Raw genomic sequence first — 17,804 nt, 5'->3', positions numbered from 1 at the left:
GTGGTGTGAGATGGGCAACGATGAGGTCAGTGGCGTGCTCCTCGTAGAGGCGGGTGGCGTCGTGGTAAGAATAGACTTTATCGTTATCAGTGGTGGCTAGACAATTACGTTGGCATCGACGTTAGCGATGTCGTTGTCCGCCACCACCAACGTCGACCATCACCGAATGTTAAAATTATATTTGTAATTTTTATTTTCATATTTTCGTCGATAAAATTTATGTCATTAAGATAAATAAAGATAAATATTTCACTTTAATAAATATAAAAATATCAATAAAATTTTATAATATAAGGATCGAGAAGGCAACTAACTACAAGTCCAATATGTAATTAGTCATAGAAAAAGACGTTCCACTAAAATGGATGACGAGCGTTGGTTTCATTTTCCACCAAACAGCTTCTTTGTTGCCGGAAAAAATGGTGCGCCCCTTCACTAAATTATTGGCTAACCAATCGATACCTTCTTACCGGCTTCTTTTGATTATTCTCTTAACTTCTCTCGGAAGGATTCAACATATTGTTGATGGCGTTGAACTTTCAACGGCGGGGATCGCAGGTTATCTGACGATGGATTCTTACATATGCGACACTCTATCGTCTCTTCCTCAGCTCAGCTTCTCCGTCACCGATGGATACTGAGGACGAGATCATGTTCGAATTGCTACCACTCATCCGCATATACAAGAGTGGCCGCGTCGAGCGGTACCAGGATAACGAGACCGTCCCGGCCTCAGTCGACCCTGCCACCGGAGTCTCGTCGAAGGACGTGGTGATCGCAGCCGACACCGGAGTCTCGGCACGCCTCTACGTCCCGGGTCTCGGCACCGACGCGCAGAGAAGAATCCCCGTCCTTGTCTACTACCATGGCGGCGCTTTCTGCATCGGTAACCCCTTCATGCCCATGTTCCACAACTATCTCAACTCCCTTGTAGCTCGGGCTCACGTCGTCGCCGTCTCGGTCAACTACCGGCTGGCACCGGAGCACCCGATCCCGGCCGCCTACGACGACTCGTGGAAGGCGCTCCGGTGGGTGGCCTCCCACGCAAACGGGGGCCCGGGGCCGGACCGGTGGCTGGCCGACCACGCCGACTTCGACCGCCTCTTTCTCGCCGGCGACAGCGCGGGGGCCAACATAGCCCACCACATGGCCATGCGAGCGGGAGCTGAGGGGCTCGAACGTGGCGTCGGAGTCCATGGGGTGGTGCTCGTCCATCCGTACTTCTTGGGGTCGGAGCCGGTGGAGTCAGCGGCGTTAAACCCGGAGATGACTGCCAGATTGGAGAGGTTCTGGGAGTTGGCATGCCCGACGGCCGCAGCGGGCGTCGACGATCCGATGATCAACCCGCTGGCGGATGGTGCGCCGAGCTTGGTCAGCATGGACCGCAAGCGGGTGTTGGTGTGCGTGGGGGTGGAGGACGTTCTGAGGGACAGGGGAAGGGCTTACTACCACAGGCTGAGGGAGAAGAGGTGCGGAGAAGTGGAGCTGTACGAGACTGATGGAAAAGGCCACACCTTCCATTTCTTTGACCCTACTTGTGATGAAGCTTTGGCTCAAGATAGAGCCATCTGCTGCTTTCTCGATAGAGAGAGAATGAGAGAGTCTGCCATAGAATAATTAAGCGACTATAATATATATATATATATATATATATATATATATATAATAAATGATGATCTTACAATATTTTATGATCTTAATAGCTAAGTTACTCACTACCTTCCAAACGCTTATTTCGCTTGCCTTACCGACTACCAATAACTCAAACAGGCTGGCTGCTGAGATCGGCAGCCGTGTTTTGGCTACGCTTTCCTTCCCTGTACTCTCCGTAGGAGTAGGAAGCCAAACCCCAGAGTGAGAGAGCGAGAGCGACGCCCTTCTCGCTGCCGAACTTCTCTTTGAAGAAGATGACTGCGAATACCTCGGTCACCGGGATGAACACCGCGATGAGGACGCCGGCGAGCAGCGTGTTGACGCAGAAGATGACGCCGACGGTGCCCAAGAAGAGGAACTGCCACAAGATGGCGCACCAAACTAGTACGACGTAGTATCTGAACTCCCCTTTCTCGTAATGCTTTGCCTCCCTTGGAATGGCCTGCAAGGCCAACGTGTGGACACAAGATTAGCCCAGAAGGAGCTACTTGCAGCTCGATTCATCGAACACATCACGGGGGAAGAGCCTCATCACCTGGAAGTCCTTGTTCACTAGCATCCCTACAGTGCAGAAAGCCGTCGCGAAGAACCCCATCACCATCTGCATCTCCATCACCAGCGTGTAGGTTATCGCCTGCTTCGCCTTGGTGTACGTCAGCTCCACCAGCGGGAGGAATAGCCCGTAGACGGCGGCCGCCCCCAGCGTCAGAACGAACCCCAAGTAGTACTCCCCCCTGGTCACGTTGTTCGGGCGGTCGGAGCTCACGTGGAGGCCCAGCATCACCGCCCCGACCGTCAGCAGCACCACCGAGTTGATCGAGTACGGCGTGAACTTCTGCTTCACTAAAACGAAGGCGAAGAAGGCGGTGAAGACCAGCTGCGCCGATATGAGGAGGGCGGAGGTGGAGACGGGAAGGAAGGAGAGCCCGTACGCGTAGAGGAAGTCATCCAGGCCGAGGAGGAGGCCGAGAGCAGCGCAGTACAGGAAGAGTGGCCGCGTGATGAAGAAAAGCTTGGTGGGGGGTTGGTGGCGGTGACCAGGGCCCCGTAGGAGTCGGCGGCGGCGGTGGAGGTAAGAGACGAGGAGAGGGAGGAAGATGATGGGCCAGCCACCGGTCTCGAGCCATCCCGAGAGCCACTGACGCTTGCCACCGCTGTTGAAGTAGAGGCGGAGGAGAAGAGGGCCGCCGGCGTTGCCGATCGCCATGAGGACACAATTGACGGCGATGAGGGCCCTCCTGAGGCCTTTGTTCATCTGGGGAGGGGCATCCTTGTTCCGGCGGTCGAGGTCTTGCCCTTCCACTTCCATGGAGCCTTCCACGAGAACCGAGGAAGATGAGAACAACTCAGACGGTTCAATTCCTATGGAAAGAACAGAAACGAAGGAACTCCGTATCACATTAAAGGAAAATAATTATGCTTCTGTATAAGAAATCTGATCATTGTTGAACTACGTTTACGATAGGTAATATGATATAAGACTGTCATATCGCATGAAGATGTAGATTTGACAGTGGTCATTGGCTCCGAGTTTAACGCTCAGAATGCTTCCAAAGTTGGTACATCGATCTTATCTTCTCATCTGCTCTTGGAAGGCACTGTATCTCGTGCATGCAGGTCCACAGAAAGTTTTGGTGTGCTTCACACAAACAAAATGAATTCACAGCAGCAGTTTTATCTGCAAATGTAGAGCTGAGACAGGTTCTGTGACCCAAATCCAACAGCTGCAATGTTGGGTAGATTGGACTGCAGCAGAAAGGAGAATGCAGGAAGCTGTCGGCAGCAAATAAGCATGTGTCTGTCATGTTCTTGCTCTGGCTGTGGTTTGCAGCTGGGTCAGCAGCAAAGTAATGCAAGCTAGTTTGAAGATTTCCTCACCTAAGAGTGGAAAGAAAGGGCGATGCAAGAGAGAAAGGAATACTGTCTTCTCAAAACTTCGCATGACGTTCAAGTGGAGATTGAGACGATATGATTGAAACTACATGTCCACTTGCTCACAAGAGAGCCTATTTTGGTTGACCACTGCGGCTTGCAATGGAAGGCTTAAATGATGTATTAAACTTTGATTGATGCTATCGTTAATTATAGAGTGTTTAAATTAAATATAAAAATGAATTAAATTGTAATCTAATAGAACGGAATCAAATCAAAATTGAATCGAGATACGATGGATATACAATTATTAACTTAAATTTAAATATTTTAACTAATGAATCAAACAAAGTTATTGTGTTAATTTGTCAATCTAACTAACTTATCAACTTTAACTTAAATATTTTAGCTAATAATTTAGTCTAAATAAAATTAATATACCAATTAATCCATCACAACCTGGGATAGTCACATCAAAGTCACAAACAAAAACCATTGCATTGTATCATGTACCATCAACACATGTTTAATGCAGTTCATATTGATGATTTAGGTGATGGTGGCAGGTGAGAAGAAGCAAAAAGTACATGTAGTGAATGCATTACGCCATAATTACGGGGAATTGCTTCCATGATTTCCACCACTAAGAGTTAGAAAATGATCACATCAACCCATCGTCAATGCAGAGTTCATGTAGATATAGGAGATGGCGGCAGGTGAGAAGAAGCAATGAATGCATAGTGTTATAACTAAGGGGAATTGCTTCCTTGTTTTCCATCACTAAGGGTTGAAAATGATCACATCAACCACACATTTCTACAAGTCAAAATTACCTTTTCGTTTCGATTCGTGTCACGGCCAGGCCCACGAATTAAACCACACTGCACGCATGTGCACGTGCAACACGCTGCGTGCCCCAAGTCGTCCCCATCCGTCCCGAAGCTGTCGCGGAGGCGCCGTTGACCGCGGTGACACGTGCACGTGACGTCGATCGCTTTCGAGGTTCCACGTCTGCTCCTCGCTTCGACCGGTGCGAACGGAAATAAGAAAAACGAACCGGACCGGCTCCCCACCCAACACCACCGGCCCACCTCGTCCTTATCCCCACCACCGCCACCGCCACTGCCACTGCCACTGCCACTCAACCACCACCCCACCCACGGGCTTCGCTATACCCACCCCCGCACCGACGCCACTACCTAACTCCCGCCACGAACCATAACCCTAGTCCTGAACCGCATTCATTCACGCGCATCCGAACCCATGGACGCCGCCGGATCGGCGGAGCGCCGCCCCGGGCCTCCGCCGCCGCCGCCGCGGAAGGCCGCCCCCGGTCAGCCATGGTCCCACATCGAGACTGCCCACCTGATCGACTCCTACGAGGAGCGATGGTACGCCTTGAAGCGCGGCCAGCTCAAGGCACATCAGTGGGAGGATGTTGCCGCCACCGTCGCGGCCCGCTGCGGCCTCGACGAGCCCTCCAAGACCGGCACCCAGTGCCGCCACAAGATCGAGAAGCTCCGCAAACGGTACCGCGCCGAGCGTCTCCGCCCCGTGCCCTCCGCCTGGCCCTTCTTCGGCCGCATGGACCGCATGGAGCGCGGGCCCCTTCCCCTCTCCATCCGACCCCCGGGTCGCCCGCCTCCCTCCTCCGCCCTCTCCACCGACGAGGACGACGCCGACGAAGCCGACGACAACGACGACGAGGGCGAAAGGGCGGGGAGCAACACTCGGAGCATCAACGGGATCCTTCGGGAGCCCAATTGGGGGCCATCTAAAGTTCGCAGGAATCACGTCCTCCCCAAAAGGAGAAATTTTGAGGTGGAGGAAGGGGACTCCGAGCAGGAAGAATCGGAGGGGGAGGGCGCAAGCGGTGTGGAGGCCATGTCGCAGCTGGCGGCAGCTGTGAGGGGGTTCAGCGACACCTTGGTGCGGATGGAGAAGAGGAGGATGGAGCTGATGAGGGAGATGGAGAGAGATTGGATGGAGATGGAGACGAAGAGGGCCGAGATGTTGAGGGAGTCGCAGCGGTGCCTCTTGGACATGATCGCCGACGCTTTCCCTTCATCCAAGAAGGCCAAGAAGTCTGGGAATTTATAAGCTACTGCCGCAAAAGGTCATGCAACCTCATGCTCTTGTCCTTTGTTCTTTCTTACCACTCTATTAACAACCACCATATCTCAGATGATGATATGTAATTTAGTGGGCCTTTCCCTCTCTATTTATTTATTTTTATGCCCATTTAATTGCTTTCATTTTTCTCCTACGCACATCTGTAGGTGGGAACTGCAAGGATCGGGTAACAGTATGCTGTTGTTGAATATAAAGATCATAAGTTTTAGCATCTTAATAGTCAATGGTAGTTTGCTTGCTAAAGTTCTGATTGGTTTGAGTTGCCACAAAAAAGTTTGCCCCTTTTTTGCATGCTATATAGTATACATCAAGCAAGAGTCATCATATTGTTAATACTCCAAAAGATTCTTTGGTCAAGGTACTGAAAAGGATGGATAATTATAGGAATTTATTCACCATAAGGTTAGATATGTTTTTCTTTTTATGGCAAGCATGAAGGAATGGATACTGGAGAAATAAGTTGACATAACTCAATGGAACAGTGGTAGATATGCTTTGCTATTGTATAGGCGGTCGACATTGATAGGTTTGAATTCTGTCACTTAACATTACCTCACCAACTTAAACTGTTACTCTTCACTAGTGATTACTATGCTTCTGGAGGCCAATGCCACTAAGATAAATCAGTGTTTTCATGCGTCCTTGAAGATACGGCATTGAGCACTATATGTTTGGGTTACAAAGGCAGTTGTATCACATTCACGGTACATATTACGATGCCATGGTTTAATTAATTTTCATGTATATACAAACATATCAGAAAAGTCATAATGTTCTAGGCCTCTGATGCAGTTGTGTTTTGCAGTCGTTTTCATGATCACACTTGATGGAATGGCCTAGAATACTTGGCTCATGTTAATAGTAATTTAGGTTTCGTATGTTGTTTATCTAACAGAAAGACTTCGAATGTTTGTCATGTATATATTATGTCGTCCGCGATGGAATTGATTCTTACTAAACACTTTTCGGCATATCTAGAATAGTTCAAAACATATTAGGGTTTTTATACAATTTATGCTTATTTATACTTAGGACACCTGTACAAAGCTTCAATGAATGATGGTTATTCATTTATGAGGTTCATATATAATGAACATAGTCTTATGTCAGAGAAAAATATAAAATATAATAATATTTGAAATTGTACATGTCTTACTTGTCATGTTCATGTGTGTTGTGTCCTGCTATAAAATTTATCAGACCAGTGTATTTGTATCGTGTCATGGCTATGAGCATGCTTCATAGCTTATCATCGTCTAAAACAAATCAACTTTTCTGTGGTGTATGACTTGAATCCAATGCCGAAAAGGCTGAGAGGCTTTTTTTTTTCTTCTATTTTTTTAACCGCAGCTTTTGTGTCTAATGTTGAAGTTTTAGTCTTTTGTACACCATGGAAGATACTCTCTAGTCTCTTCATTGTTTCCACTTGTAGTTGAGGTTTGAAATTTAGCCTTTCAGTTCTCTTTCGCTTAATCCTGTAAGATGGCATGTGATGTAAATATTCATATCTTTGCTATTTGTATTTGTTCACTATGGCCAATGTGACGTTGTGATTGATGCTGTCATTTGTTCGACTTGATTAAATGAGTTAATTTGTTCATCTATAAGCTTTGCTGCTTATCACATATGTGCCCACCGATGGCCAACTAATATTTATTTCAAAAGGGAAGTCATAGGTTGTGATAAAGACACGGGTGGCAATTGCCAATTTTTCGCTTTTCGAATATATATCATTTTGTTTCCTGTTATGTTCATTAGAGCGGCCTCAAGGCAGGCTTAACTGCTATCATTTTGAGACTAAATTGTTTGGCGGAGAAGAAAGCCAAGGTAGTCCGTTTTGCCGAACTAGTGTGTTTAATGCACCAGAAAAATTGATCAAGTTGTTGAAGTGATCAGATGAAGTGTTTCATAAGACGAGAAGAACGCTATGATTTTGTTATGATTTACTATTGGCTGATAGAATCTTTCCATACCTTGAAGACCAAGGGGGCATTGTGTGGTTTGTGAGTGGCAAAGAGATTTTTCTTATAATATTAACTTATAGGATTGCAACCTTTTAGAGCAGTAATACATTGTTAGAAGAGCAACTGGTGCCAAAACAAGATTCAAGATATAAATGGACACTATTTCTTGAATGTTTTAGTAGAGTGTCATGATCTCATGATCTCATGATTTGGTAGTTGTGGTTCTTGAAAGTAGAACAAAAGGGAGCCAAGTAGTTCTATGTGCTACCAAGGTTTTAGTTTCGCTCCGAGATCTGTACTGGTTCGACCACAAAGATCGGTATGGGACTGGCATGGCACCGGCGTATCAACACATGGTACACTGGCATATTGGTTGGCACGGACCAAATAAAAAGAGGGAAAGAAGAGAGGAGGGCTATTGATGGTCAACAGTTGTTGATAGCTATTTTGGCTATCGATAACCCTGCTATTGACAATCAACAGCCTGTCAATAATCGTCCAGATTAAAAAATAAAAAACCGGCTACGAATGGACCGTGAAATTGCCTGGTTTGAGTGCTGGTTCCTGGTCAGACCGGTAAATACCAGTCTGGCTGGTCTTTTGAATCTTGGTTGCTATACTTGAAGAACTTTTACTAATCAAGCTTATATAGAAATCTTAGCATCCAAAATTATAATCAACATAGTTACTAATATATCTGATGCATATAAGGAACTTAATACCAAATGAGTGTAACTATGATGAGTTACTTTCCGCATGCTTTCTTTTTTTGTTGAAACAAGAAGGATTTGTGTGGAAATAACAGTAGATTAGAACCAATTATGGAGTTCTCAACTTCACTGTGGATATTAGCATACAAGTGGTGCTCCAAAAGTCTGTCATCTCTGCTTAGCTTATATGGCAGATCTTTAAGTTGCTTGTAGCAGGGACAGACTGATGAATTGAAGCAGAGGTATGCCTTCATATTACTTGGGCATTCTTCTGATCATCTCTGAGAGTTCATTGTGTAGTTTTATGAGTTTATATGATGCTTTGCCTATTTTCCATGTGTATAAGCATGGGAAGATGATGAGGAACTGATGTCACAGGAAACATCCATGACTTGATAAGAAAATGTTAGATGAGATGCAGAGCTCTACAAGTCTCCTAGGATTAGACATACACAAAGTAGAAAAAGAAAGAAGTCATGACCATTTGTTCACTTCATTTTTAACCCTGCCTGGTGATAGCTCTTCTCTCACTGAAGTACATTTGTTCACTTCAATGCTGTTTTATTGTTTTGTACATATTTGATCAATTAATTGATAATAGGAACAAATGTTATCACTGTTTGTATATGTAAATAAATAATTATATGCTGCATTAGAGGGATACATGCAGTTGGCTCAACATATCTGAAGCTGAAAGGAGACAATCTATATTGGTGTTGTGTTCTTCCCTCTTTGTTTACCTTGGTTTGACTTTGTTGACTAATCTTTCTTCTTATTGTCATTGTTAGGCCTCTTTCAATCTTTAAGAATTGGCTTCACTTCATGCATATTCTCCTTCATGTATGAAAGTGCTGCCTTGAGATACACATCATTTCAGCAGGTCATCAACATGTGCATGCATGACTTTGTGCAATCAAGATGAGTCAAAATAATTTTTTTCTAAAAAATAAAAAATTCTATCATATCAAATAATATTTACATATGGATTCAGAACATGAGATTTATTATTTATATAATAATGCATTTATCAATTTGAATGTCTCAGTCAAAAAAATATTTAAAGTATTTTATGTATTAATTTTTTTTAATTATTATTTAAAATAAACTTTAAAATCCTACTCCTTTTACTAGCAAAAAATAATTTAAATTAGCCATTCTAAAAGACTAATATGTCCTATTAATGAGGAGCCTAACACCAATACCCAAATAAAAAAGGCTAGATAATTATTATTTTATTGAAATTAAATCATCATGAAAGATTGCTTGAATCAAATCTGATGAAAGATGAGAAAGGTTTTATTTTAATTGGGCTCCGCCTCGCTTCCTCTCTCACCACACACGGGTAGGAGAAACGGGTAATTCGAAGACTGGGTGTGAATAAAGTTTCGCTAGCCATCACGCCGCCGCCATTATTAGTTCTCGAGCCCTCCCGACGCAATGACTAATTTGCCCTGCGAAGCCTAATGGCATTCTGGTAATCCTATCACCTATAAATTGAGGCAGTCGCGGTTAAAGGCGCGTTCCGGCAAGCCAAGCCGCTGTTGATTTGCCGGAGCCTTTTCCGTTGCGGTAAGATTTCTTCTTCTTAATCTCATCTCCTTGTTGTTTGATAGTTATCTCTTGATCTACGCAATCGTGTTTCAGTTTATGCGTGAAATCATTGATCCTGTCGATTGTTTATTGTTCTTGCGTTGTGGTTTGGGGGTTTTAGGTTCGCTTATTTTGTTTGTCAAAGGTGGATCGATGAAAAGAGATTGTTTCGGTTGTCTGATACGATACATGATGATACCATTTTCAGGGTTTCCGACGAACCGGCATTTTTCATTGTCTAGCTATTTGATATCATCGGATTTTTCCGGATGTCGTATATTTCTTAATTCTATGCGTTAAAGATAAAATGATCAAAAATACACTTTTCAGTGGATCAAGTGATTCTGATATTGCGTGGAACAGTATTGCGAACTACGTTCTATGTGAATTTCTAATCCTTGTTTTCACCAGTCTCAAAATGCGTGGAAAGTTTATATCTTTGTTCAGATTTGGACATCTCTGTTTGTGTTTTAATTGTAATGCCCTTTTACCATTTTGAGATGGGTAGCATCCGTCGGAGAATTGCAATAATATTTCTAGACTGGTCACTTATGTGTTATTATATGCATTTATGGACGGTTCGTGTACAAGATTATGTTACTCGATTGCTGAAACCGAATGATGATATATCTGTTTAATGGTTTTTAAAAACATTTTATAATGTGTGTCTCCTGCTATGGTGTAGCAAAACCTATTTCGTAAATTTCTGGGCGTCTGCTGCCTTGGATATATCATTAGCTTCCTTGTGAAATTATTATTTAGTAATGCAGAAAGTACAATATGAAATTAGAACTTCCTTGTATCGTGGAAAAGAAGTCTGATGAAGGTTATTAGTATACTTAATATTCTTTGGCCAAAGATAACGTTATGCTTTGGTTTCTTTCACATGGAAAAACTTCAATTACTTTGTTCCTGTTATTTCCAACCCTTCTCCATTTTGTTTCCTCATAGTGGCCCTTCTTCCTTTTTGGCCTTCATTTCATTGACCTCATCCTTTCTCCGATTCCGTGTACTTATCTTTATCCTCTTTTGCTTCTATTTTTTCTCTCCTACTATGCCATTTAACATTATGCTTCATGATGCTATTTGAACTCTTGTGGTCATAGTTAAGAAGGGTATTTGGTATATGAGCAGCATAGTTGGATGGTATAATCTGTTGGCTATAGTAATGTTGTTTTGCACAATTTTTTTATTTATAGCATTCAGTATCAATTTTAATAATATCTTCAAACATTTCTGGAGAGGTTCTGATTTGTTTTATATACTTAGTGAGTAAATATCTTTCTTTTTTTTTTTTTTTTTTCATTTTGAGGTATAATTTATGCATTGTGAAAGCAGTAATAATTGCTTAACCGAATTGATGCTTGTAAATTTTGTAGGAAACTTGGTCTAAGATTTTAGATTGTGTCATTATGTACCAATAGGTTCTGGTACTCTGTTACTACTATGTTAATGCTTCTAAATAGTTCATTGGAACATGTCTGCAAAAGAAAGAACAGAAATTTGTTGAAGATCCATGGTATTAAGACTGATTGTGTTTGGTGATACTTCTATAATAATTCATTTCCATTCACTTTTCTTGGGAGTGTGCTACAATGGTCCTATGTTTTTCTTGAGTATATTTGATCTTTTGTAAATAAATTTTCAGTTTGTTTTTTGTCATTTCGTCAATATTAATTGGCTAACTGTCAGTCAAAGGTCTTGAGTTTTGAAGTTGATATCAAAGATGATATCCTTGCTTGACCTTTTCATGTTCTTTGTTCAGCAAGAAATAAGCAATGGGAAATGAGAAGGTTCACATTAACATTGTGGTCATTGGCCATGTCGATTCTGGAAAATCTACAACAACTGGACATCTCATCTACAAACTTGGTGGTATTGACAAGTGTGTCATCGAGATATTTGAGAAGGAAGCTGCTGAAATGAACAAGAGATCTTTCAAGTATGCCTGGGTGCTCGACAAGCTTAAAGCTGAGCGAGAGCGTGGCATCACCATTGATATTGCTTTGTGGAAATTTGAGACCACAAAGTACTATTGCACAGTCATTGATGCTCCTGGCCATCGTGATTTCATTAAGAACATGATTACAGGAACTTCTCAGGCTGATTGTGCTGTTCTCATCATCGACTCCACAACTGGTGGATTTGAAGCAGGTATATCAAAGGATGGTCAGACCCGTGAGCATGCTCTTCTTGCTTTCACTCTTGGTGTCAAACAGATGATATGCTGCTGCAACAAAGTATTGTCTGTGATTGTGTTGTGGTAGACATTGATGTCTTTGTTATTGAAAATTTGGTACCTAAAGATGTTTCTTTCTTACAGATGGATGCCACAATTCCCAAATACTCAAAGGCACGATGATGAAATTGTCAAGGAGGTCTCATCCTACTTGAAGAAAGTTGGCTACAACCCTGAGAAGATTCCTTTTGTCCCCATATCTGGTTTTGAAGGTGATAATATGATTGAGAGGTTCACCAACCTTGACTGGCACAAGGGCCCAACTCTCCTTGATGCCCTCGACATGATTTATGAGCCCAAGCGTCCAACGGACAAGCCCCTTCGTCTTCCCCTGCAGGATGTCTACAAGATTGGAGGCATCGGAACTGTGCCTGTTGGTCGTGTTGAACTGGAATCCTGAAGCCAGGTATGGTCGTCACCTTTGGTCCCATGGGACTCACAACTGAAGTCAAGTCTGTGGAGATGCACCATGAGGCACTCCAAGAAGCGTTACCTGGCGACAACGTTGGCTTCAATGTCAAGAATGTTGATGTGAAGGATTTGAAACGTGGTTATGTTGCCTCAAACTCAAAGGCAGACCCAACAAAGGAGGCTGCCAGCTTCACCTCACAAGTTATCATCATGAACCATCCAGGTCAAATTGGGATTGGTTATGCTCCTGTATTGGATTGCCACGCCTCTCACATTGCAGTCAAATTTGCTGAGTTGCTAACCAAGATCGACAGGCGATCTGGCAAGGCGCTGGAAAAGGAGCCCAAGTTTCTTAAGAATGGTGATGCAGGTTTTGTAAAGATGATTCCCTCTAAGCCGATGGTGGTGGAGACCTTCTCCGAGTACCCTCCTCTGGGTAGGTTCGCTGTAAGAGACATGAGACAGACTGTTGCTGTAGGTGTCATCAAGAGTGTGGAGAAGAAGGATCCAACCGGAGCCAAGGTTACAAAAGCAGCACAGAAAAAGAAATGAAAGTGGAATTGTGGATCGCTGCAGTCTGGAGTCATTATCGGTTGTGGTGTTGTGTGTTCATGCCCTTCTCTCGAGGACTCTGCAGGTGTGGTATCTGGACCCAGAACTGGGTTCTCGACAGGCGGCGGCGGGGTTGAAGATCCGGCGTCTATTTTGTTGTTTAATGTCAACTAACGACTTTTCGGAAATATACTAAATGTAAGGACTGTATTGCAGTGACTCGTGTTATTGTCTGGTACTCTTGTTTCCCAAATTTACTTGCTGACTATGCTGCTATAACATATGGATTTCCAGTATTTAGTCGACAGGAGGCGGCAGCGTCTATTTTGTTGTTTAATGTCAACTAACGAGTTTTCGGAAATCTACTAAATGTAAGGACTGTATTGCAGTGACTTGTGTTATTGTCTGGTACTCTGTTTCATAAATTTACTTGCTGACTATGATGCTGTAACATATGGATTTCCAGTATTTAGCGAAGTAGGATCTGAATCTTATTTGCTCAGCCTTTTTGTTTGTTGGATCTCTACTCTTAGGGTCTAAATGAAGTTGGTTCTATAGATCTGTCACCATAGTTACTTTCCAACTGTGCTCCTCTTATTTCAAGAACATATGATGATAGGTATCGTCATGACATAATATATATTTGTTATTTTTTTTTCTTCTGTATTTTGTAACAGCAGAATTCATCGATGAAGCTATCACTCGTCAAGATTCTAATTCATTGCTGTGCTATGCTATTTGAACATGAAATATTCATGACAACTACTATATGATCTCTCTCGGAAAAAGACACTAGCAAATCAAATTAAACATCCATCACATCAGTTCTTGACTAACACAAGAGGAAGATTCCATGTCCCAACCATTCTTATCAGCTTCGTACACGTGTCCGGTTAATGTGATGCCACATCAACACCAGCCACTATTAGTCAAAATAGTCATTTAAACATGTGAATTCTATTTCTAATGAAAGATATGACCCAATCGACCTACATCCAATGCATGTAACCATTGCAAGAAAATAAACATTATAATCATTGATTGTAGTACATTTTTTTTTTTTTTGTTGTCTTAAATAAAAAAACTCCCACTTTCTTTTTCTCCCATATTTCTATTTTCTTTGTCTCCTTTCTTATCTTTCTCAATTCTCATAGTCTCTCTTTCCACTAAGACTCCAATCTCAGTCTCATCTCCACATGTGACAAGGAGGCAAACATCCAATGTGGTCCCTGCGGTTGATGTCCAAAGGCCTTCTGCCACATCGCCAACTCGAGCGGGACCCGCCATGAACCTCATCGTTCTTTTTCTTCTCGGACCATCCGATTAATATATGTCTTTCATGTTCCGTCAATCGAGACCATCCGATTAATTTATAGGAGAGACTCGGTCCATCAATTACAAATTAATGCTGCCGACCTCCTACCAAAAGCGTCCGTCATCACTGTCAAATCAATTGGCACAAAGGACAACATTTGCTGGTTCGTGTCACAGAGCAATGATAACCTCGTCGCATTCCAAGACAACTCTCGGTCATGAGAACGTGGATTGGAATGTGACCGACGAATTTGATTTCACCTCCGTGTATTTTACCTACGTGATTGCATTTGTGGAACTTTAATCTCGATCGTTCGTTCGCGGGTGCTGGGACGTCTCTCATGGCACAATCAAGTGTGTGTGTGGATCTCAAAGTAAGATGAAGGTAGATCAACGGCGTAGATCTGTTCTCCGCTCTTTTAATGCTCCCCGACACCTGCTCTCCGCTCTCTCACATTCTTCTTCTTGGAGAGAGAGAGAGAGAGAGAGAGAGAGAGAGAGAAGAAGCGTCGATGATGTTCATGGGGAAGCAACCGGGGACGCCGATGAGGCGGGCACCGAGCTCGACGGAGTTCTCCCCCTCCGTCCTCTTCGATGTCGGGGGCCCTCGGCCGTCCGATCACAACGCGATAGTTCACTACCTTCAGCCGAGGGAGGCGGCGCAGGTGGAGTCCATTCCGTCGCCCCGCAGCGGGGTGCACAGTGGGAGGTCTGGCGACGGGACGGCGCCCTTCTTGAGGGCCTGCGGCCTCTGCAACCGCCGCCTCGGGCCTGGCCGGGATATATACATGTATAGGTACTGCTCTCTATCACTTCTTCTCGCAACCAAAATGTTGCTAATATTTTCGAGTGAAAAGATCGTCTTTTTTCCTTCTCATGGGATTGATTATTGTGGTTCGGGGTGGAAGGCGAAGCTTAGATTCATCTTTTGATTAATGTTCATGAACTACTAGGATTCATGATTTTTATTCTCAAAATTTGAAATCTATTTGATGATTTTGAGGAAAATTGTGGTGATAATAGCGTGAAACTTATCTCCTTCCAAAGCTCAATATTTCTTATTCGTTGATGGTTTGGGGCAGAAATCGAGAATGAGTCTTGGGAGATCTCTTAATGAGGTTGAATCCTTTAGTGTATTGCTCCAATCTTGCAATTGATTATATATGCGTATGTCATTCTACCTTTTCATTTGATTTATTTCTTTATAATTGGTTTCAAATTCATATCTCTGAATTTTGTAGTATTAAGTCCCTTTTATTTGGAAAAAAATAATATTCTATTTTGATGATAGTACCTAAAATTATTTGCTGTAGATGAGACAATATCTACTGATTTGCATTATTCTTAATACATCAAAATTACAAATTGACATTACTTTCACACATCTTTGTTGCCTTCTCTTGGTGTTGATCATATGAGTGTTTAGGACCTTAAATTTTCTCAGCGAATTTACATTCTTTATTAGAAAAACATTTATGTGTGAGATAAAGATTGAAAGAGGAAAAAGAACAGAAAACTACAAATAATCTCATTGTATTGGCATTGAATCTTATGTATGTTAGTCAGGAATTTTACTGGGATTAAATTCTCAATATTTTTGCATGCATGCTAACTCAAATAGTGTTATGAGTGTGGGATCCTTCATATGTTGCAGGGGTGAAATTGCCTTCTGTAGCCTCGAGTGTCGCCAGCTACAGATGAATCTGGATGAGGAGAAAGAGAAGTGTGCTCTCTCTGACCTCTCTAAAGAATAGTCCCCTGGAAATGACTTGCTCCAGCCAATCATATGGTCGAGGAACTGCCACTTGATTTTGTTGTGGATAAACTGTATATAAAATATTCAGTGGCTCTGCTGCAGATGCTATGCTGCAATCAAATACACGTAAATTCTCATGGTTTTCCAGCATCATTGTCAGAAGAGGAGAAGAAATGTAAACTTGACGATATAATATTTTCTTTTGTAGCTTTTTTTGGTGTATATGAGAAGTGACAAGATCCTACAGTGCATTGTAAATTCCCTTTTTTTCCCCCTCTAATAGAATGGAATGCAATCTTGCTTTACCTCTGATTAATGTTAGTATCAGATGACTGTTTTATTCATGATCAAGTAAAATGCTTTTTTTTAGCTTCTAGTTTATTAAGATTTGATTATAATTTAATGAGCTTAAACTTTTGGATTGTATTAGCATTATGTATATAAATAGTTTTCATGTATATCAACCTTTACCAAGTTTAAGAATGTGGTCACCACTATAAAAAAATAGATAGAAAATTAGCACATAATCTTTATTGGTGATATCAATACTTTGTGTCTAATTAAGTCCACAAGTTTGGGATGTGATAGAATAATTTGATGCCTTCATTATGTTCCATAAGAACCTGCAAGATATGATGCTCACCATGATATATTTTCTTTTACTTATGACTAGTCCTTAAATATATGCACTAAAATATGTCTAACTTTATTTGGCTGAAATGCTTTTACTAATTTTTTATTAAACATAATTATATGAACACAATATCTAAACTTAACAAGTTTATCAATCTCATAATTTAATGAAATAAACAATTGGTAAGGTCATTAAGTTGGAAGGTTTCAAACTTGATGACATGATCTCCAATCACATAATGCTATTTCTTAATCTAACAAAGTAAATAAACAAGCAAATGAGAAGATGCACTAGATTATGAAGATGGATTTCCTACAAGATATAAAAGATAGATTCTCTAAACAACATGACAATATTTCCAGAGACTACTACTACATGGAATAGATATTATTTGTCATGTTTCATGTCATAAAATTATTTTGCCTGGTGACATTATTAATACTTTTGAGATGTAGAATGACTTCCCAATGATGTGAATCCTTGGAAAGACCAATCAAAGTGACCACTAGTCTATTGATTGAGTGCTTAAATTAAGGGAAAGAAGAAAGATGAGATAGCAAATCCACAACCCAAACTTTATCTCTCTTTACTCCATCATTCTAAATCCACACCTCCAGAGTGTTAAGATCACATAATATTGAAGGCTACAAATGTTGCAGATTGTAGATTTGATGTGTTAACTTTTACCAAAATCACTCCTTCTTATACAAATATATACATGCTAATAAAAAATAACATACAATCAACTTGTAATTGCATATTCTCAGAGGGAAAGAAATCAGTTGATTATTTAAGCAGTAAAATGAAACCACTTCAGACAAAAAAAAAACAATTACTTTATGTCTATTCCTTATTATCTTTTTCCCACAAAAAAAGGATTTGTTTTTACATTGCTGAAAAAAAAGGATTTGTGTTTATGCAGTTAATGCATCTAAGCAAACAAAGCTATTTAACTCTAATAATCAATGGACATAAG

General features: G+C 41.8%; 4 protein-coding genes and 1 pseudogene across 5 annotated transcripts; 4 read left to right on the top strand and 1 right to left on the bottom strand.

The window, feature by feature from the left end:
- Positions 1–424: 424 nt before the first annotated feature.
- LOC103985340 (probable carboxylesterase 2) lies at positions 425–1,617 on the top strand. The gene has a single exon (XM_009403003.3). The coding sequence runs from the start codon at positions 631–633 to the stop codon at positions 1,615–1,617; it is 987 nt and encodes a 328-aa protein (XP_009401278.2). The 5' UTR covers positions 425–630.
- On the bottom strand, positions 1,610–3,144 carry LOC135637852 (purine permease 3-like). Its single transcript, XM_065150688.1, has 2 exons — positions 2,189–3,144; positions 1,610–2,095 (listed from the first exon to the last, which is right to left on the bottom strand). Exons 1-2 carry the CDS (start codon positions 2,960–2,962, stop codon positions 1,763–1,765), a joined length of 1,107 nt encoding a protein of 368 aa, XP_065006760.1. The 5' UTR covers positions 2,963–3,144; the 3' UTR covers positions 1,610–1,762.
- A 1,506-nt stretch (positions 3,145–4,650) lies between these two features.
- On the top strand, positions 4,651–8,789 carry LOC135638468 (trihelix transcription factor ENAP2-like). Its single transcript, XM_065151580.1, has one exon. The coding sequence runs from the start codon at positions 4,789–4,791 to the stop codon at positions 5,623–5,625; it is 837 nt and encodes a 278-aa protein (XP_065007652.1). The 5' UTR covers positions 4,651–4,788; the 3' UTR covers positions 5,626–8,789.
- A 743-nt stretch (positions 8,790–9,532) lies between these two features.
- Positions 9,533–13,424, top strand: LOC135638119 (elongation factor 1-alpha-like; annotated as a pseudogene). The gene is made up of 3 exons (XR_010496511.1): positions 9,533–9,901; positions 11,688–12,162; positions 12,246–13,424. The product of XR_010496511.1 is annotated as an elongation factor 1-alpha-like (transcript).
- A 1,470-nt stretch (positions 13,425–14,894) lies between these two features.
- On the top strand, positions 14,895–16,499 carry LOC103985344 (FCS-Like Zinc finger 5). The gene is made up of 2 exons (XM_009403007.2): positions 14,895–15,234; positions 16,093–16,499. Exons 1-2 carry the CDS (start codon positions 14,951–14,953, stop codon positions 16,190–16,192), a joined length of 384 nt encoding a protein of 127 aa, XP_009401282.2. The 5' UTR covers positions 14,895–14,950; the 3' UTR covers positions 16,193–16,499.
- Positions 16,500–17,804: the final 1,305 nt, after the last annotated feature.

This window comes from Musa acuminata, chromosome BXJ3-5 (assembly GCF_036884655.1).
Source record: "Musa acuminata AAA Group cultivar baxijiao chromosome BXJ3-5, Cavendish_Baxijiao_AAA, whole genome shotgun sequence".
In the NCBI taxonomy this organism is placed as follows: domain Eukaryota; kingdom Viridiplantae; phylum Streptophyta; class Magnoliopsida; order Zingiberales; family Musaceae; genus Musa; species Musa acuminata.
Note: the sequence above shows the minus strand (reverse complement) of the source record. Positions and strands in the feature narration are given on the sequence as shown.

Bases quoted from the DNA above. Each gene is read 5' to 3' on its own strand.
- LOC103985340 (XM_009403003.3), top strand. From the start codon at position 631: ATGGATACTGAGGACGAGATCATGTTCGAATTGCTACCACTCATCCGC.
- LOC135637852 (XM_065150688.1), bottom strand. From the start codon at position 2,962: ATGGAAGTGGAAGGGCAAGACCTCGACCGCCGGAACAAGGATGCCCCT. The intron at 2,096-2,188 runs GTGATGAGGCTC...TTGGCCTTGCAG, and splicing joins TAGTGAACAAGGACTTCCAG to GCCATTCCAAGGGAGGCAAA.
- LOC135638468 (XM_065151580.1), top strand. From the start codon at position 4,789: ATGGACGCCGCCGGATCGGCGGAGCGCCGCCCCGGGCCTCCGCCGCCG.
- LOC103985344 (XM_009403007.2), top strand. From the start codon at position 14,951: ATGATGTTCATGGGGAAGCAACCGGGGACGCCGATGAGGCGGGCACCG. The intron at 15,235-16,092 runs GTACTGCTCTCT...CATATGTTGCAG, and splicing joins CGGGATATATACATGTATAG to GGGTGAAATTGCCTTCTGTA.